This window comes from Protopterus annectens, chromosome 14.part0, assembly GCF_019279795.1.
Source record: "Protopterus annectens isolate FY-2018-M chromosome 14.part0, PAN1.0, whole genome shotgun sequence".
NCBI classification, from domain to species: Eukaryota; Metazoa; Chordata; order Ceratodontiformes; family Protopteridae; genus Protopterus; species Protopterus annectens.
The window spans coordinates 124,896,762-124,919,140 of NC_056748.1; the positions used below are offsets into that span (position 1 = coordinate 124,896,762).

Here is a 22,379-nt window from a genome sequence, read left to right on the forward strand (position 1 = left end):
ACGTTCACACATGAAGAGATGGTCCCACTTTGGTCACTTATCAGTTACAAATTCACACATGATGAGATGATGCCACTTTGGTTATTTATCAGTTATATGTTCACACGTGAAGAGATGGTCTCACTTTGGTCACTTATCAGTTATACGTTCACATATGAGATGGTCCCACTTTGGTCACCTGTCAGTTATACGTTCACACATGATGAGATGGTCCCACTTTGGTCACTTTTCAGTTATACATTCACATATGATGAGATGGTCCCAGTTTGGTCACTCATCATCTTTAACAAACAACAGAACATGCCCCATTGTGAGTAAAACGTAACTTGTAGTCAAAAACATGCATCTCCAAACTGGTTGCACACAAAAAAGAAAAAGAAAACCATGTTAAATGAATAGCTATACCTGAATCACTTCAGATAAGCCCTTAGTTATACAGAGGGATTCCTATATAAAAATTTCCATTGATTGTTATAAAAACTAAAATTGTTGAACATGCAGGATGACCACTTTTTATCTACTATGGGTATACAAGCTTTGTATAGTAGCATTTAACATGAGTTTGGGATATTAGCAGTATTCTATTTTCTCCCTGATGGCCCAGAAAGAATGGAATCACAATTATTTGAATGTTGTTTAACTCGTAATTATTTTTATTTTCATGCTAATTTGTTTCTACAAAATCAAGGTACGGTTATGGGGGGTTAGCTTCCTGCCCATAACCTTTGCAAATATCTTTAAGAACTATTTTGAGCAAAATTATTTTTATGCCATGGATTATTTTGCAAAACATATTAAATTGTATGGATAATATATTGATGATTTTTTGTATTCTAAGGGTCCATGAGTATTTTGATGAATTTTTGACATTAAATATGAATACCAACTGTATATGTTTTCTGGGACAATCCAGCAAGCAAAAAAACTTTTTTCTTGATGTTAAGATAACTGTTGTACAAAATAAAATTTGATATCATTATATAGAAAAGAAACAACTACTAATACCATTCTATGGGGAACAGCTGCCATCCTAGCCACAGTCTCTAGGCATTACCAAAGGGCAGCTAGATTATGTAGCAATGTTGATGCATTTTTTCAGAGGTTCTGTTGAATTATGACATATTTTTACAAACAGGATATAGGTATGTGGATGTATATGATTCCTTCATATCCCGGAGTTATGTTAATCATAGGAGAAGGAATTATACTGAAGAAAATGTAGTTCATACTAAATCGGCAGATACGGAACAAATCTTTTTATGATTATATTTAATGAAAAAGCTGAACAAATTTTCAAAGTGATCAAGAAGCACTGACAAATTTTGCTTGTACATAACATTTTGGTGAAAGGTTTACCTTCATCACTTTTGGTTTCCATATAGAACAGGACTTAGTTTGACAATTAAAATGGTCCTTTCTAGAGTTGATGCTTTGGGGACATGTTCTAATGCAGTGTTTGGAAGGGCTATGAATTTTGGGACTTAGCCACGTGAAAACTGTTAGGTATGTGGTTTATTGGCCAGAGATAATTGCTGGAGTTTTGCTAAAGGTGCTTTTTATATACGGTGCTGTTTTTCTTATCCCTTAGGTATGGTAATTTATGCCATAGCATGTCCTTATCAACTATTCTACATAAGTGAGAGCAGCAGAATTGTGAAAGTAAGAATACAAGAACATTTGAAGAATTGTCAGAATAAAAAAAAAAACTGGAGAACTCAGTGGCTGAGCACTTATGGAGATATACACCCTGTCTGAGATTGTTTTGTAATGCAACAAATTGTGTGTAAACCAGGCTATACTGAAAAATACACCTTGTCATTATTTGATAAAATGGCAGTTATGTCTATTCTTTGATTTAAAACTTTACAGACTAATGGGTTAAACACTGATTTGCCCTAGAACGTTTTCTTATAGATTAATTTGTTAATTGAAAATAATAATGGGAAATATATAAGTGACTGACTTTGTACTTGCTTTTAACCTCAAAGAGTTGTTGAACTTGAGGTACTAGTTCTAATAAAGATTTGCCATCATTTTATATCTCCTTGTTTTAGATCAGTACAAATAAAACCCTCCAAGAGAGAAAAGCAATTGGTTTTACTCAGCTTCATTAAGGAAGATATTTCAGTAGATTTTTTTTTTAAACTCTGGGGATTATTTGTAGTGTTTGAAGTTATTTGAATAAACAGATTCATCTGGTGCTAGACTCAATATTGTTATATAAAATAAACAAATAAATAAATAAATACATTACCCACACCCAGCTATGCTTTATCATGATAGTATTTGCTGTTATGAACATTAGACCATCATCAGCTTACAGTCCTAAATCAGAATACCAGCATACTTTGTGAATTAGGTTTTCAAGTTAAGAAACACCTCCAGAATAGGCCACCAACTGCAACCCATTCCTGCTTTTCACCTTGTGATATATTAGTCACATACTCCTCAACCTCTTAGCGCAGGATATATGGACAGGTTTTAAATATTTATTTATTTATTGACATTTGTTAACCGGATTGGTCCAACTGGGCCAGTAGCCTATTTTCAGTGTTAAAAGTTCCAGATTACAAAGTTCACACATGATGAGATGGTCCCACTTTGGTCACTTATCAGTTATAAGTTCATAGATGATGAGATGGTCCCACTTTGGTCACTTTTCAATTATAAGTTCACACATGAGATGGTGCCACTTTGGTCACTTACCAGTTATATGTTCACACATGATGAGATGGTTCTACTTTGGTCACTTATCTGTTATACATTCATACATGATGAGAAGGTGCCACTTTGGTCACTTAGTTATATGTTCACACATGATGAGATGGTCAAACTTTGGTCACTTATCAGTTACACATTCACACATGATGAGATGATGCCACTTTGGTTATTTATCAGTTACACATTCACACATGATGTGATGATGCCACTTTGGTTATTTATCAGTTATATGTTCACACGTGAAGAGATGGTCTCACTTTGGTTACTTATCAGTTACAAATTCACACATGATGAGATGGTGCCACTTTGGTCACTTATTGGTTATACATTCACACATGATGAGATGATGCCACTTTGGTTATTTATCAGTTATATGTTCACACGTGAAGAGATGGTCTCACTTTGGTTACTTATCAGTTACAAATTCACACATGATGAGATGGTGCCACTTTGGTCACTTATTGGTTATACATTCACACATGATGAGATGGTGCCACTTTGGTTATTTATCAGTTATATGTTCACACGTGAAGAGATGGTCTCACTTTGGTTACTTATCAGTTACAAATTCACACATGATGAGATGGTGCCACTTTGGTCACATATTGGTTATATGTTCACACATGATGAGATGGTCCCACTTTGGTCACTTATCAGTTATACGTTCACACATGAAGAGATGGTCCCACTTTGGTCACTTATCAGTTACGTTCACATATGAGATGGTCCCACTTTGGTCACTTGTCAGTTATACGTTCACACATGATGAGATGGTCCCACTTTGGTCACTTTTCAGTTATACATTCACATATGATGAGATGGTCCCAGTTTGGTCACTCATCATCTTTAACAAACAACAGAACGTGCCCCATTGTGAGTAAAATGTAACTTATAGTCAAAAACATGCATATCCAAACTGGTTGCACACAAAAAAGAAAAAGAAAACCATGTTAAATGAATAGCTATACCTGAATCACTTCAGATAAGCCCTTAGTTATACAGAGGGATTCCTATATAAAAATTCCCATTGATTGTTATAAAAACTAAAATTGTTGAACATGCAGGATGACCACTTTTTATCTACTATGGGTATACAAGCTTTGTATAGTAGCATTTAACATGAGTTTGGGATATTAGCAGTATTCTATTTTCTCCCTGATGGCCCAGAAAGAATGGAATCACAATTATTTGAATGTTGTTTAACTCGTAATTATTTTTATTTTCATGCTAATTTGTTTCTACAAAATCAAGGTACGGTTATGGGGGGTTAGCTTCCTGCCCATAACCTTTGCAAATATCTTTAAGAACTATTTTGAGCAAAATTATTTTTATGCCATGGATTATTTTGCAAAACATATTAAATTGTATGGATAATATATTGATGATTTTTTTGTTTTCTAAGGGTCCATGAGTATTTTGATGAATTTTTGACATTAAATATGAATACCAACTGTATATGTTTTCTGGGACAATCCAGCAAACAAAAAACCTCTTTTCTTGATATTAAGATAACTGTTGTACAAAATAAAATTTGATATCATTATATAGAAAAGAAACAACTACTAATACCATTCTATGGGGAACAGCTGCCATCCTAGCCACAGTCTCTAGGCATTACCAAAGGGCAGCTAGATTATGTAGCAATGTTGATGCATTTTTTCAGAGGTTCTGTTGAATTTTGACATATTTTTACAAACAGGATATAGGTATGTGGATGTATATGATTCCTTCATATCCCGGAGTTATGTTAATCATAGGAGAAGGAATTATACTGAAGAAAATGTAGTTCATACTAAATCGGCAGATACGGAACAAATCTTTTTATGATTATATTTAATGAAAAAGCTGAACAAATTTTCAAAGTGATCAAGAAGCACTGACAAATTTTGCTTGTACATAAAATTTTGGTGAAAGGTTTACCTTCATCACTTTTGGTTTCCATATAGAACAGGACTTAGTTTGACAATTAAAATGGTCCTTTCTAGAGTTGATGCTTTGGGGACATGTTCTAATGCAGTGTTTGGAAGGGCTATGAATTTTGGGACTTAGCCACGTGAAAACTGTTAGGTATGTGGTTTATTGGCCAGAGATAATTGCTGGAGTTTTGCTAAAGGTGCTTTTATATACGGTGCTGTTTTTCTTATCCCTTAGGTATGGTAATTTATGCCATAGCATGTCCTTATCAACTATTCTACATAAGTGAGAGCAGCAGAATTGTGAAAGTAAGAATACAAGAACATTTGAAGAATTGTCAGAATAAAAAAAAAAACTGGAGAACTCAGTGGCTGAACACTTATGGAGATATACACCCTGTCTGAGATTGTTTTGTAATGCAACAAATTGTGTGTAAACCAGGCTATACTGAAAAATACACCTTGTCATTATTTGATAAAATGGCAGTTATGTCTATTCTTTGATTTAAAACTTTACAGACTAATGGGTTAAACACTGAATTGCCCTAGAAAGTTTTCTTATAGATTAATTAGTTAATTGAAAATAATAATGGGAAATATATAAGTGACTGACTTTGTACTTGCTTTTAACCTCAAAGAGTTGTTGAACTTGAGGTACTAGTTCTAATAAAGATTTGCCATCATTTTATATCTCCTTGTTTTAGATCAGTACAAATAAAACCCTCCAAGAGAGAAAAGCAATTGGTTTTACTCAGCTTCATTAAGGAAGATATTTCAGTAGATTTTTTTTTTAAACTCTGGGGATTATTTGTAGTGTTTGAAGTTATTTGAATAAACAGATTCATCTGGTGCTAGACTCAATATTGTTATATAAAATAAACAAATAAATAAATAAATACATTACCCACACCCAGCTATGCTTTATCATGATAGTATTTGCTGTTATGAACATTAGACCATCATCAGCTTACAGTCCTAAATCAGAATACCAGCATACTTTGTGAATTAGGTTTTCAAGTTAAGAAACACCTCCAGAATAGGCCACCAACTGCAACTGCAACCCATTCCTGCTTTTCACCTTGTGATATATTAGTCACATACTCCTCAACCTCTTAGCGCAGGATATAGGGACAGGTTTTAAATATTTATTTATTTATTTATTGACATTTGTTAACCGGATTGGTCCAACTGGGCCAGTAGCCTATTTTCAGTGTTAAAAGTTCCAGATTACAAAGTTCACACATGATGAGATGGTCCCACTTTGGTCACTTATCAGTTATAAGTTCATAGATGATGAGATGGTCCCACTTTGGTCACTTTTCAATTATAAGTTCACACATGAGATGGTGCCACTTTGGTCACTTACCAGTTATATGTTCACACATGATGAGATGGTTCTACTTTGGTCACTTATCTGTTATACATTCATACATGATGAGAAGGTGCCACTTTGGTCACTTAGTTATATGTTCACACATGATGAGATGGTCAAACTTTGGTCACTTATCAGTTACACATTCACACATGATGAGATGATGCCACTTTGGTTATTTATCAGTTATATGTTCACACGTGAAGAGATGGTCTCACTTTGGTTACTTATCAGTTACAAATTCACACATGATGAGATGATGCCACTTTGGTTATTTATCAGTTACACATTCACACATGATGAGATGATGCCACTTTGGTTATTTATCAGTTATATGTTCACACGTGAAGAGATGGTCTCACTTTGGTCACTTATCAGTTACAAATTCACACATGATGAGATGGTGCCACTTTGGTTATTTATCAGTTATATGTTCACACGTGAAGAGATGGTCTCACTTTGGTTACTTATCAGTTACAAATTCACACATGATGAGATGGTGCCACTTTGGTCACATATTGGTTATATGTTCACACATGATGAGATGGTCCCACTTTGGTCACTTATCAGTTATACGTTCACACATGAAGAGATGGTCCCACTTTGGTCACTTATCAGTTATACGTTCACATATGAGATGGTCCCACTTTGGTCACTTGTCAGTTATACGTTCACACATGATGAGATGGTCCCACTTTGGTCACTTTTCAGTTATACATTCACATATGATGAGATGGTCCCAGTTTGGTCACTCATCATCTTTAACAAACAACAGAACATGCCCCATTGTGAGTAAAACGTAACTTATAGTCAAAAACATGCGTCTCCAAACTGGTTGCACACAAAAAAGAAAAAGAAAACCATGTTAAACGAATAGCTATACCTGAATCACTTCAGATAAGCCCTTAGTTATACAGAGGGATTCCTATATAAAAATTCCCATTGATTGTTATAAAAACTAAAATTGTTGAACATGCAGGATGACCACTTTTTATCTACTATGGGTATACAAGCTTTGTATAGTAGCATTTAACATGAGTTTGGGATATTAGCAGTATTCTATTTTCTCCCTGATGGCCCAGAAAGAATGGAATCACAATTATTTGAATGTTGTTTAACTCGTAATTATTTTTATTTTCATGCTAATTTGTTTCTACAAAATCAAGGTACGGTTATGGGGGGTTAGCTTCCTGCCCATAACCTTTGCAAATATCTTTAAGAACTATTTTGAGCAAAATTATTTTTATGCCATGGATTATTTTGCAAAACATATTAAATTGTATGGATAATATATTGATGATTTTTTGTATTCTAAGGGTCCATGAGTATTTTGATGAATTTTTGACATTAAATATGAATACCAACTGTATATGTTTTCTGGGACAATCCAGCAAACAAAAAACCTCTTTTCTTGATATTAAGATAACTGTTGTACAAAATAAAATTTGATATCATTATATAGAAAAGAAACAACTACTAATACCATTCTATGGGGAACAGCTGCCATCCTAGCCACAGTCTCTAGGCATTACCAAAGGGCAGCTAGATTATGTAGCAATGTTGATGCATTTTTTCAGAGGTTCTGTTGAATTTTGACATATTTTTACAAACAGGATATAGGTATGTGGATGTATATGATTCCTTCATATCCCGGAGTTATGTTAATCATAGGAGAAGGAATTATACTGAAGAAAATGTAGTTCATACTAAATCGGCAGATACGGAACAAATCTTTTTATGATTATATTTAATGAAAAAGCTGAACAAATTTTCAAAGTGATCAAGAAGCACTGACAAATTTTGCTTGTACATAAAATTTTGGTGAAAGGTTTACCTTCATCACTTTTGGTTTCCATATAGAACAGGACTTAGTTTGACAATTAAAATGGTCCTTTCTAGAGTTGATGCTTTGGGGACATGTTCTAATGCAGTGTTTGGAAGGGCTATGAATTTTGGGACTTAGCCACGTGAAAACTGTTAGGTATGTGGTTTATTGGCCAGAGATAATTGCTGGAGTTTTGCTAAAGGTGCTTTTTATATACGGTGCTGTTTTTCTTATCCCTTAGGTATGGTAATTTATGCCATAGCATGTCCTTATCAACTATTCTACATAAGTGAGAGCAGCAGAATTGTGAAAGTAAGAATACAAGAACATTTGAAGAATTGTCAGAATAAAAAAAAAAAAAAACTGGAGAACTCAGTGGCTGAGCACTTATGGAGATATACACCCTGTCTGAGATTGTTTTGTAATGCAACAAATTGTGTGTAAACCAGGCTATACTGAAAAATACACCTTGTCATTATTTGATAAAATGGCAGTTATGTCTATTCTTTGATTTAAAACTTTACAGACTAATGGGTTAAACACTGAATTGCCCTAGAAAGTTTTCTTATAGATTAATTAGTTAATTGAAAATAATAATGGGAAATATATGTGACTGACTTTGTACTTGCTTTTAACCTCAAAGAGTTGTTGAACTTGAGGTACTAGTTCTAATAAAGATTTGCCATCATTTTATATCTCATTGTTTTAGATCAGTACAAATAAAACCCTCCAAGAGAGAAAAGCAATTGGTTTTACTCAGCTTCATTAAGGAAGATATTTCAGTAGATTTTTTTTTTTAAACTCTGGGGATTATTTGTAGTGTTTGAAGTTATTTGAATAAACAGATTCATCTGGTGCTAGACTCAATATTGTTATATAAAATAAACAAATAAATAAATAAATACATTACCCACACCCAGCTATGCTTTATCATGATAGTATTTGCTGTTATGAACATTAGACTATCATCAGCTTACAGTCCTAAATCAGAATACCAGCATACTTTGTGAATTAGGTTTTCAAGTTAAGAAACACCTCCAGAATAGGCCACCAACTGCAACTGCAACCCATTCCTGCTTTTCACCTTGTGATATATTAGTCACATACTCCTCAACCTCTTAGCGCAGGATATAGGGACAGGTTTTAAATATTTATTTATTTATTTATTGACATTTGTTAACCGGATTGGTCCAACTGGGCCAGTAGCCTATTTTCAGTGTTAAAAGTTCCAGATTACAAAGTTCACACATGATGAGATGGTCCCACTTTGGTCACTTATCAGTTATAAGTTCATAGATGATGAGATGGTCCCACTTTGGTCACTTTTCAATTATAAGTTCACACATGAGATGGTGCCACTTTGGTCACTTACCAGTTATATGTTCACACATGATGAGATGGTTCTACTTTGGTCACTTATCTGTTATACATTCATACATGATGAGGAGGTGCCACTTTGGTCACTTAGTTATATGTTCACACATGATGAGATGGTCAAACTTTGGTCACTTATCAGTTACACATTCACACATGATGAGATGATGCCACTTTGGTTATTTATCAGTTATATGTTCACACGTGAAGAGATGGTCTCACTTTGGTCACTTATCTGTTATACATTCATACATGATGAGATGGTCAGACTCTGGTCACTTATCAGTTACAAATTCACACATGATGAGATGATGCCACTTTGGTTATTTATCAGTTATATGTTCACACGTGAAGAGATGGTCTCACTTTGGTCACTTATCAGTTACAAATTCACACATGATGAGATGGTGCCACTTTGGTTATTTATCAGTTATATGTTCACACGTGAAGAGATGGTCTCACTTTGGTTACTTATCAGTTACAAATTCACACATGATGAGATGGTGCCACTTTGGTCACAAATTGGTTATACGTTCACACATGATGAGATGGTCCCACTTTGGTCACTTATCAGTTATACGTTCACACATGAAGAGATGGTCCCACTTTGGTCACTTATCAGTTATATGTTCACATATGAGATGGTCCCACTTTGGTCACCTGTCAGTTATACGTTCACACATGATGAGATGGTCCCACTTTGGTCACTTTTCAGTTATACATTCACATATGATGAGATGGTCCCAGTTTGGTCACCCATCATCTTTAACAAACAACAGAACATGCGCCATTGTGAGTAAAACGTAACTTATAGTCAAAAACATGCGTCTCCAAACTGGTTGCACACAAAAAAGAAAAAGAAAACCATGTTAAACGAATAGCTATACCTGAATCACTTCAGATAAGCCCTTAGTTATACAGAGGGATTCCTATATAAAAATTCCCATTGATTGTTATAAAAACTAAAATTGTTGAACATGCAGGATGACCACTTTTTATCTACTATGGGTATACAAGCTTTGTATAGTAGCATTTAACATGAGTTTGGGATATTAGCAGTATTCTATTTTCTCCCTGATGGCCCAGAAAGAATGGAATCACAATTATTTGAATGTTGTTTAACTCGTAATTATTTTTATTTTCATGCTAATTTGTTTCTACAAAATCAAGGTACGGTTATGGGGGGTTAGCTTCCTGCCCATAACCTTTGCAAATATCTTTAAGAACTATTTTGAGCAAAATTATTTTTATGCCATGGATTATTTTGCAAAACATATTAAATTGTATGGATAATATATTGATGATTTTTTTGTTTTCTAAGGGTCCATGAGTATTTTGATAAATTTTTGACATTAAATATGAATACCAACTGTATATGTTTTCTGGGACAATCCAGGAAACAAAAAACCTATTTTCTTGATGTTAAGATAACTGTTCTACAAAATAAAATTTGATATCATTATATAGAAAAGAAACAACTACTAATACCATTCTATGGGGAACAGCTGCCATCCTAGCCACAGTCTCTAGGCATTACCAAAGGGCAGCTAGATTATGTAGCAATGTTGATGCATTTTTTCAGAGGTTCTGTTGAATTTTGACATATTTTTACAAACAGGATATAGGTATGTGGATGTATATGATTCCTTCATATCCCGGAGTTATGTTAATCATAGGAGAAGGAATTATACTGAAGAAAATGTAGTTCATACTAAATCGGCAGATACGGAACAAATCTTTTTATGATTATATTTAATGAAAAAGCTGAACAAATTTTCAAAGTGATCAAGAAGCAATGACAAATTTTGCTTGTGCATAAAATTTTGGTGAAAGGTTTACCTTCATCACTTTTGGTTTCCATATAGAACAGGACTTAGTTTGACAATTAAAATGGTCCTTTCCAGAGGTGATGCTTTGGGGACATGTTCTAATGCAGTGTTTGGAAGGGCTATGAATTTTGGGACTTAGCCACGTGAAAACTGTTAGGTATGTAGTTTATTGGCCAGAGATAATTGCTGGAGTTTTGTTAAAGGTGTTTTTTATATACGGTGCTGTTTTTCTTATCACTTAGGTATGGTAATTTATGCCATAGCATGTCCTTATCAACTATTCTACATAAGTGAGAGCAGCAGAATTGTGAAAGTAAGAATACATGAACATTTGAAGAATTGTCAGAATAAAAAAAAAAACTGGAGAACTCAGTGGCTGAACACTTATGGAGATATACACCCTGTCTGAGATTGTTTTGTAATGCAACAAAATTGTGTGTAAACCAGGCTATACTGAAAAATACACCTTGTCATTATTTGATAAAATGGCAGTTATGTCTATTCTTTGATTTAAAACTTTACAGACTAATGGGTTAAACACTGAATTGCCCTAGAAAGTTTTCTTATAGATTAATTAGTTAATTGAAAATAATAATGGGAAATATATGTGACTGACTTTGTACTTGCTTTTAACCTCAAAGAGTTGTTGAACTTGAGGTACTAGTTCTAATAAAGATTTGCCATCATTTTATATCTCCTTGTTTTAGATCAGTACAAATAAAACCCTCCAAGAGAGAAAAGCAATTGGTTTTACTCAGCTTCATTAAGGAAGATATTTCAGTAGATTTTTTTTTTAAACTCTGGGGATTATTTGTAGTGTTTGAAGTTATTTGAATAAACAGATTCATCTGGTGCTAGACTCAATATTGTTATATAAAATAAACAAATAAATAAATAAATACATTACCCACACCCAGCTATGCTTTATCATGATAGTATTTGCTGTTATGAACATTAGACCATCATCAGCTTACAGTCCTAAATCAGAATACCAGCATACTTTGTGAATTAGGTTTTCGAGTTAAGAAACACCTCCAGAATAGGCCACCAGCTGCAACTGCAACCCATTCCTGCTTTTCACCTTGTGATATATTAGTCACATACTCCTCAACCTCAGTGCAGGAGATATGGACAAGTTTTAAATATTTATTTATTTATTTATTGACATTTGTTAACCGGATTGGTCCAACTGGGCCAGTAGCCTATTTTCAGTGTTAAAAGTTCCAGATTACAAAGAAATTTAATATTAAAATTTACACTCAAAAGCATTTACAGTACATATAATAATTCACACTTCAGTATAGTACAAAGTTAGACTCCAAAAATGAAAACGTAAAAAGTTAAAAACAAATGCATAGTGCATAAACAAATAGCATTTGTCCAAAGAGATATACAATAATATACATCACAATATTTAAGTCTTCACTGTGGAGAGGATGAGTTAACCAGGTAAACACATAATAGGTACAAGTTTAAAAATAGGGGTAGGGCATTGTAAATTTTCAAGTGGTGGAAATATGAAAACACGAGAGAAGTGGAGTTTAGGTTGGGTCACAGCAGGGTTAAGTCTTGGTGTTGAGAAGATGTAGTATAAGTTCTTTTTTAAAGTGTAGTGTGTGGGTAATGGAGCAAATGTGTATAGGAAGTTTGTTCAATGCTTAAGCAACAGAGGATTCCTAAAGAAGTTTACCCACATTTTTTTGGATGGTAACTACCTAAAAGTTCCTGGTTAGAGGTATGTAGGGTCTGAAATGGGGAGTTGGGGGAAATGAGGGAGGACAGAGCAGGTCATGAAGATGGTTTGTATAGAATAGTGTGTAATATTTGAAATTGTGACAGCAAGAGTTGTTGGGGGTTTAAGCCATTTCACAGCATTTAGTGCTAGGCAGTGGTGTGACTTTTAAGGAGAGTTCATGATGAATTGAGCTATTCTGTGGTATGTTTGCTGAAGTTTGAGCAAGGTTGTGGACTAAATATTAGTTAGAATTGGGGAAGTGTATAGAAGGGAGGGGAGGACAAGTGCCTGAGCCAGAGAGAGTCTGGCACTGGAGTTTAGGAATTTTCTGTTGCAATATAGTAAGCCTAGTTTCTGGTGAGTTTCTTTGATACATTGAAGTAAATGAAGGTTCAATTTAAGTTCATCATCAATGATGACATCTAGGTGCTTTGTGTGAGGTTTGGGCTTTATGATAGTGTTATTGGAGGATGCAATAACAAAAGGAGATTTGTTATGAGAGAGGGAGGGAACTGGGGAGAAAGAGCAATAGTTTGGTCTTTTTAGGGTTAAGGGTGAGTAGATTATCAGTCAGCCATTTTTGGTAGATAAAAAGGCATTTTGGGTTAGGGTAAGAAGTTCAGAGATATTGCTGGAGGTGGAAATGAGAGATGAGTCATCTGTATATAGGATGAGGGAGAATTGTTGGCAGGATGTGTATAGTTCATTAGTGAATATATTAAACAGGAGGGGACCCAAGATGGAACCTTGTGGAACACTGGACATTACTGGAATATGGGGAGAGCAGGATTGGAGCCATCTGAGAGACTGCTGCCTAAAACAGAGATAGCTAGAGTACCAGGCTAGGGAGGTAGCAGATAGGTTGAGATTACCCATTTTGTTTAGCAGTATAGGGTGAGAGACTGCATCAAAAGCTTTGGATAGGTCGAGAAAGAGGCAGGATGATATGAATTGGTTGTTGTCACAGGCCTCAGTGATAGCATGTGTAAATGATAGGAGGGCAGTAGTTGTGCTATGGTCAGGGCGAAAACCATGTTGAGTGGGAGTGAGAAGGTTATGCTGGAGGAGACAGTTGAGAAGCTGTGAATGAATGCATTTTTCAAGTATTTTAGAGAGAGGGGATATGATGGTGATGGGTCTGTAGTTAGATGGGTCAGTTGAGTTTCCTCCTTTATGGAGGGGGATTGTGAAAAAGGATTTCCAAATGAGAGGAACAGTGGCTTCTTGAATTGACCTATTGATGAGAATGGATACAGGATAGGCTATAGATTCAGCAGCTAGTTTGAGGAAGTCAGAGGGGAGATTGTCTGTGTAGGGAGAGCAGGGTTTCAGCTTCAGAAGTTTTTTGATGTAAGAAGTAAGAACTAGTTGAAAGGAGAAGAGGTTTTTACTGAGTGAGTGGGGGGAGAAGGGGTAGAAGTAGGGTTAGAATTGGAGGGAGGGAGTTTTTGGATTGTATCAATGAAGTGTTTATTGAGGAGGGTAGCAGTCTGTAGTGGAGATGTTTTTTAGGAAAGGGAAGGGGGTGGAAGGGCAGCCAGGAGAAAGAATATTATTTAGAGTCAACCAGAACTTACATGGGTTGGATTTGCCATTGAGTTGGGCAGAATTATAGTAGTTGTTTTGTCTTTATTGATTTGTTTCTTGACAAGATTCCATAGTTCTTGATAATTCTGTAGCAGGGGTAGTTCTTTTTTTAGGCCAGGCTTTCCAAGCACTATCTCTTTTGTGCATAAGATATCTAGTATCCTTGGCAAGCCAGTGAGCATAATTTGATTTTATTTTAATTATCCTGGATGGGGCAAGAGGGTTGAGGGTGTCCAGAAAAATGCTGTTGAATTTACACACTGCATCATCAAGAGAGAGATACCAAATGATAGACCAATCAATATTAGACAGTATGGAGTTGAATTCAATGGTATTGAAGTTAGTAAGTTTATGATAGTCTCTGTAAAGGTGAGATATGGGTGTTTGGTTAGAGTGCCTTAGAACAGAGGTAAGGAGATGATCACTTAGGGCGTCTGGTGAGGTAGTTTGGCTATGGTAGAGGTTGGGTGAGTTAGTGAGAATCCAGTCAATAGTAGAGCTGGAGAATGAGGTTTTATGGAAACTAGTGGGGGGATATTATCAGTTGATGGAATCCATGAAGGTCTATACTAAATTGTCGAAAGTCAGTTGTAAGTTTGCACCAGTCTATGTTGACATCTCTGAGAATGAGTGTATGTTATGGAAAAACTGGGATAGGATATTTTCTAGGGTGGGGATATTATTTCCAGGGGGGATATGAATGGAAGCAATAGCAAATTTCTTTTGTGGATTAAGGTGGCAGTTTAGAATGAGTAATTCAGCTGGATGGAAGTCAGGGATAGGGATGATGATAGGTGAGATATTTAGCTTGTCTGAGTAGAGAATGACTACTCCACCCCCTTTTTTAGGGAATCTGTCAGAGTGGTAAATATTATAGCCAGATGGGAGAATTTCATTGTTTGTGATGTGTGGTTTGAGCCAGGTTGCAGATATGGATAGAATGTGAGGGGAGGTGTGGGCTATCCATGTGTGTAGGTCAGTGATTTTGTTAGTGAGGCTTTGTATATTCTATGAGTAGATAATTAGATTTTTGTATAAGAAAGAGCAAGGTTTGGGAGGAAGAGGATGGATTGAAGGATGAGGGGAGTGGGAGGTGAAGGGAATCTTATGGGGTATGTGGCTGAGAGGGGAGGAGAGGGGTCCTGGGTTGGGGTGAATGTCTCCAGAAAGGAGTATATTATTAGTAAAAAATGTGAGTGGAGAAAATCTTAAGAGATGGTTATAGAGTTTAGATTTGGATTTGCAGATGAGTGGATAGTTTTTATGAATGGTTGGTTTATGCAGACAGTTAATAGAGAAGTTGAAGAGAGAAGGAGAGATAATGAAGTAGAAGGTAGAAGGACGAGTTTCAGAGATGCTTGAGGTAGTGGAGAGAATGTGAGAATGGCATAGGAGGGAGTGATAGGAGGTTAGAAAAGATAGGAGCATGAGAAGTGAAGTGGTAAAGAAAAGAGTTTGCATGTTAGAGTATGTGAAAATGAAGTTTTGGAGGGGGACTAGATTGGCGACAGGAAGTAATGTACTGCAGTTATGGGTGGTGAAAGGCTGGGAGTGATTCTAGGCAGGAAATGGGTTGTGAGTGGGTGAGCAGACAGGAAGAGGAGGGACTGGATAGTATAAAGGTAATTGAAGTGGGGGTGGGTGGGAATGGGGGTATGGTAGGGGAGTGAAGTGAACCTGAGTGGAGTGAGAGTGACTGGAGCTGGGCTTCACCCACAGAGAAATCTCAGCAAAAATAAATTAGTAAGCAAGTAAGTTAGTAGAAGTGGGGACAGGGGAGGTAGAGAGGGGTAGAGCAGCCTGGAGAGATAGTCTGAGAAAAATCTGAAAGAAGGGAGGCAGCAGTACAGTGAAAGATACAGGAGATGGGCAGAAGGAATTAAGAATTGCAGGAGGGACTGTTCAGTATAGGAGAGACCAGAAAAGGAGTAGAGGGGGTGTAGCTGACAGAGAGATTTAAGAGTCAAAAAAGAGTTGCAGGAAGGTAGGAGAATGGTGGGAACAGGGTAGAAGGAGAGGCAGGGAGAGGCCCAGAGATTTTCCAGAGAGTAGTTTACACAGGAGCAACAGTTCAAGTATCAAAACTAGTGCACATAGCAGGACATACTTAAACAGGCTTTGATAAATGGCAGGAGGCACCCATGGAGAGAACTTGACTGTAGGTATTTCCCAGCAGGGTAGGTCTGTGGGCTTTGCAAGACAGAAGTTATTACTAAACTGCAATAAAAAAGTTGTTTACTCCTCTGCTTCATGTAAGTTATTTAGCTTAACAGCTTTGTTGGGACTACATATGTTCAAATGTCAAAATACACATGCCCAAACCACCAGTAAGATTCACATGCCACCACAAAGGATTAAGGCTGTTAAAGCATTTCTTCCTGCAGCCCAGGGAATCTTTCCAGTTGCACTTGTCTGCTGTTTGACTGTGAGCAAGTCACATAACCAGAAGGTTCTCCTGAGTCACACCTGGATCTTTTCTTCCTAGGAACTTCAAAGAAAAATGGATTTTCTGCCCAGCTGAGCTATACTTAATCTGGTAAAGTATCCAAAAACTTAGATTAAAACCACTGAAATAATGGCTCATACACACCACTAAGGCTTGCAGGAGACAGTAGAGCAGTTCAAAGTGAATGAAAAGATCTTGCACATCTATAGTATATATTGCTTTTACAAACTGAGAAAGTTACTAGAATAACGTGATTTATGTTGACATGTATTTTCTGAAGGGTATGAAGTATGAAACCCAGATGTATATCATTATTTACTGAATTCAAGCCTCAATGATTTGACAGAAAACCACAGATTTTATGAGGAACATCCCAAACATATGAGGCAAAAATCTGGACATTCTGTGAAAATCTGGACAGTTGTTATGTATGATTAGTCAGAATTAGTCCACCTCAAAAAACTAAACAAGGTTGTCTGTACATATGTGTATATGAGCTGATGAAAACTCTGACATTCAGCTTATCAAAAAAAAGCTACTTAAATGGAAATTCCATTTTCACTCAGAGTACTTCTCAAGTTGTTCAATTTCTCTGGAATAACACATTAAGAATCCTGATCTGTTGTTTCATTACAGAAGAAAAGATAGCATTTTACCTTTCTGCCCCTGGTCTCCCTTTGGGCCAGCTTTTCCTGGAGGGCCCTGTTCACCTCTTAATCCTTGTCCTGGTGGACCTGGGAAAAATAAAACATTTTAAGTATTTGCCAGAGTATTTAGATATTGGAACATGGCTAAATGTCAAATCCCCCATTACTTTCCAGATATTGGAACATGGCTAAATGTCAAATCCCCCATTACTTTCCATGTTTACCTCTTTGGTTTTTCCTGCATCTCCATAGCTTTGCAGGCTACTGTAGTTATATTGATAAGAATGAGGTACATCTATCACAGCTGCAGTCATAAATAGTAGCTGAAAGCTACTGCCAACAGAACAGTTTGCTGCTGACAAAAAGCATTTCAGGGTGAGACTCGCATGCAAGTATTAGTATTTCTGGTGAGCTACATGAAAAGGACAAACGTAGGAAAGAATACAGAAGCTGAATAGGCAAAGCTAGTCAGCCTGATCATTGAATATCTTGCCTAAAATTACACAAAATCATAAGTCATAAAGTCTGCTGTGAATGCAGCTACAAGAATAATTAGTTAGTTAGACTGATATACTTTTGTTAAAATGTAAGGTGGATTACTAGAGATCCCCCACCCCCGTTCTTTGAGTTGTTGTCCCAGCAATCTGAAATGATCATATTGATCAGCTTGGGCGTAGCTGCAAGAAGACCTGAGAATACTGTTGTATAGGACATCATATTTTATAATTAAGAATAAGCGGCAGCACAATTTATAAAACTCACTCTAGATGCACATGACAGCAGTACCGATAGCATCGATGTGTTTAAAGCATGCGACTTGAACAGAATCTGTTGCACATATCTGAAATCTTGTTGAATAGTGATAAGGTGCAAGGCTGCATTATGTATTACTCAGTTCTACCTAACCAGTCCTATAGATTGTTCTAGGCAACATGGATAGGGGCCACTAAGCTTAAATCTCTTGTGGTGAGCAGAAAGATACTACACAGTCCTCAGTGCTTTTGAGTTGCTATCAGCCATTTCACCTTAGTCCTAACCACAACTACCTGTTATAGTTAAATGCAAAGGTTTCAGAAAGAATCCCTGTAGCAGTCATCTTAGGGACATTATAACAGAAGACAATATCATCCTTACAAAAATAAAATGTTTGCCTACTAATAGGCTTCTAGGGTCATAGGTACATACTAGGCCATTGATTTGTGAATATCTTAAGAAGCCCAGCTTTCCATTCCTGTGGTAGTTTTTATCCCTTATATTTTATTTACAAATAACCCAGAGATAAGGAGAACAAGGTTATGTTAGGACATTTACATCCTGCTCCTATCCATGAGGGATAAGGTGCTAAATCAGGGGTCAATTTGCAGTCACCCATCCATTTGTCCGAATTATGTCTGAATAGAGTAACAGAAGTGCTGTGCTTTATTTGTAGTGCAATGTGGTTCCATTAAAGTGGAATTCTCTCTCATACATATTTATCTCTCCAACATGTTCTATCAATATTACAGAACAGATTGAGATCCCTTGAGCATGTGTCTATACCACCACTGGACTTCTTAATGTGTAATAAGTCTGACAGGACAGGGTCTGTTGAGGCTTTATACACAAGGTACAGGTTGCCTGTCAGTAGCTCCTATTATAAAGAGAAGAGGGACAAGGCTTTGAGATGGTCTGTAGAGCTTTTATAATTTAGGCCCTCGGCTATCTTATTGAGAAAGTCTTGTGGTCATTCTAGTTGTGACAAGTATTTGGACAAGTAAATGCCAAAAAGGGCATTATACTCAATGATCAACCTAATAAATGCTGAGTACAGAGGAACATTTGCATACCTGGACATGGATGCCCTTTATATATAAGCTGTATGGTGAAAAGGGACTTCTTTACAACAGTGTAAACATGTTAATTAAAGGTCAGTTCATTGCAACATAGGCTCTCAAATCCCAGACTACGGAAACAATTTTCATATGTGTGTTATCAGTGATATAGTTACACTTGTATTCATGCTCACCAAAGGATGTAATTATACATTACTTGTCATTTAGTTTTAGTCTATGGCTTTGACACCAGCTATTTAGTTGGGACAGGCCATCTTGGAAGATCATGATGTCTTCTCTGCGTGTATGATAGCACCAAGTTTGCAGTCATCTGTAGACTTGGGCAGCCACAAACCCTTAACATTAGCTTTTACCTCTGATAAGTAAATTAAAACAGGAATGCCCTAAGGATTGAACCCTGGGGTACACATTAATGGTAAGTCTTTTGGGAGAGGTAGAGCTGCCAACCTTTATTTCCTGGGTTATATTTGTGAGCTGATTTGCTATCCACTGAGTTATATAGGGCTTTGCATTTAGCTCACAGAATTTATCTATAGCACTTGAGTGTAGGATGGTATCAAAAACCTTTGTGAGTTCTGTGTATGCAGTGTGCACTGATTGAAACTCATACATTCTTACAGTAACTTTATCAAAGATGTCGGATAAGTTAAGTAGGCAGGATCTGCACTTGATGAATTCAAACTGGCTTGGGTCAAGAGCTTGTAGTTTACCTATATCCATATATATTTATTCCATAATGATCATTTCCATAGCCTTACAAAGGAGCCTCATCAGGCTTATAGGTTTATAATTACCGAGGCCCATTGAAGCTGCACCTTTGTGCTTGGGAATGACTGTTACTGTTTTCCATTCATTTGGCAGGAGACATTTTTTCAGTCTGAAACTGAATAGCCTCTGAAGGCGATCTGACAAGTCATGTTTCAGGTGGAACAGTAGGCAGCCCCATATGTTGCCCGGCCCCATACACACAGTGTTCTTTGTCTTGAATAGTGCCTTGAAGACTCATTCTTGGGAGATTTGCAAGGATGTAGATGTGGGTATTTGATCTGAGACTATTGAAGGGGAGAAGAAGTGACATTTCAGCTAAATTTGTCTGCTTATAGACTGCCAGTTTTCTCTGGGTCCAAGTATGATATCATTTGCTATCATTGTTTGAGATTTTTAATATAGTTAAAAAAGGCTTTGTGGTTATCATTTGCTGGTCATGATCTGGAGTTCCTTGTTTTGTTTAGAAAGACTGTTTTTGGCATCGTGAAAGATAAATGTATTTTTTGTGCAATGATTTTTTTTTTCTTTTATTACACAACCTGCTTATATTAGAGTTCTGCCATATGGGGTTTATTTCTGCATTTGTAATTATATTTATTTCTGAGGAGGACAGATGCATCTCTACAACTCTTCACATATGCATAGACATTGGCAGTAGAGGATTCCACACAGGCACTGGGGTCATCATGATGGAAGGGGCTTTTGAATTTAGCCAGGTCATCACCCAGTTTTAGTAGATTAGCCTTTGCCTAATCTCTGAATACCAGAGTATTGGAAGTTGCTTCACTCTTCAGTCTTACAGTGAATGCAACTGATATGTGGTCTGATTTGACCAAGAAGGAAGTCACAATTGGTGGGGAGCAAAGCTGCTCAATTTTGGTAAAGACCAAATCCAGGATTTTGTCATCCCCAGTGGGGGGTTATGAACTAACAGATCCAGAGAGTTTGCATTAATGATGTCCAGAAATTTCTAGGCATACATATTTGATGTATAAGTCATACAGTCAATGAAGGTGTAGTTAAAGTCTCTTAGGAGAATTGTATTTGGCTTAATACATAGGGAAGAACAAAGACACACTACAAGCTTCTTCAAAACACCTAGAATTTAGTATAAGCTAAGTATTTTTGTTTTCCAGGTATCAGGATTTCAACAGGACCATAACATAGATGTTCAAATTCCTTACTGCTGCAGGAGCCTTTTGGCTATATGGGTTGTTTACCTGCCTGGTTTCAGAGTTTAATTTGAGTCAAGCTATCACTTTCTCAGTTTTCTACCCAAAACCTAAAAAAAATAGGGAAAAAATGATTCTGCATACTCTGGATGTGCCTAGACAGCTTAAGTACTATCTTAACAGAACTAAGTCCTTTAGAAAAACTTACGTTGTCCTCAGCTATCGCTTTTGTTATTCCTACCATAACAAATCAATTCCAGGCAGTATCAAGACATGTTCTACTAGAGGCTTATCATTTTTGATGGCATACTGGAACGAGGTGGACTCTAGAAGCATTCTAGAGGCAGCTACAAGGTCCTCAATGCATACTTTTACAAAGCATAAACTGGATTCCTTTGCAAGGTCTAGGCTAATTTTGCTAAGACAATTCTCCAGGCTTCCTGGATCTATAGACCTCCCTCACTCCAGGTTGGAGAAGGTTTGGTAATCAGCCCCTATAGCCTAAAGACTACAGAATGATGAATCTAGTACACTTGTGTAAGTTTTAATTATCCAATCAGTAGATGTTCAAGATTCTCACTACTCAACAGCCACACCTTACCTCCATCCCCCTACTATTGTGTATAGTTGTAGTTAGGATATAAAGTAAGGTTATGTGGGTTTCTACTTTATACCTTCTTTGCTATTATTGGTTTTGTGGTTTAGGATTGTTAGGCTCTTCTCTCTAGATGGGCAAGAAAGATCAGAAGAAATTATTCTGACTGGCGATTTCCATTCTTGCAGCTTGCTAGCAGTCAGAATTAAGGTGTGTATGTGATGGGCAGAGCTTTGTGAAGCTGGCTGGTTGCTGTTTCTTAGGCAGGGAATAACTCATATAGCCTAAAGCATACTGCTGCAGTAAGAAATTCAAACATCTACTCTTATGGTCCTGATGAAGTCCTGATACATGGAGGACAAAATAAGTTAACTTATACTCAGTTCTGGGTATTTTGGAGAAGCCTTACAGCATGTCTTTATCCTTTATGGTTTTGTTACTTCTGCTTTCAGCTGCTTTTTTGGTTACAAATTAATACATTGGGATGCTATACTAATTAGGTAGAAGGTATAGGCTGGGGGGGTCCTATAGTTAGTTATGATAACAGCTACATTGTCCTCAAT

At 36.5% G+C, this 22,379-nt stretch overlaps 1 protein-coding gene across 1 annotated transcript in view; it reads right to left on the minus strand.

Annotated features, from left to right (window-relative positions):
- The window catches only part of LOC122788886 (pulmonary surfactant-associated protein D-like), a 533,542-nt gene that overhangs the window by 356,897 nt on the left and 154,266 nt on the right, over positions 1-22,379 (minus strand). Inside the window, exon 3 of the mRNA XM_044055829.1 lies at positions 17,459-17,536. Within this exon, the coding sequence (XP_043911764.1) occupies positions 17,459-17,536 (78 nt within the window). The remainder of the gene's footprint in view (positions 1-17,458; positions 17,537-22,379) is intronic.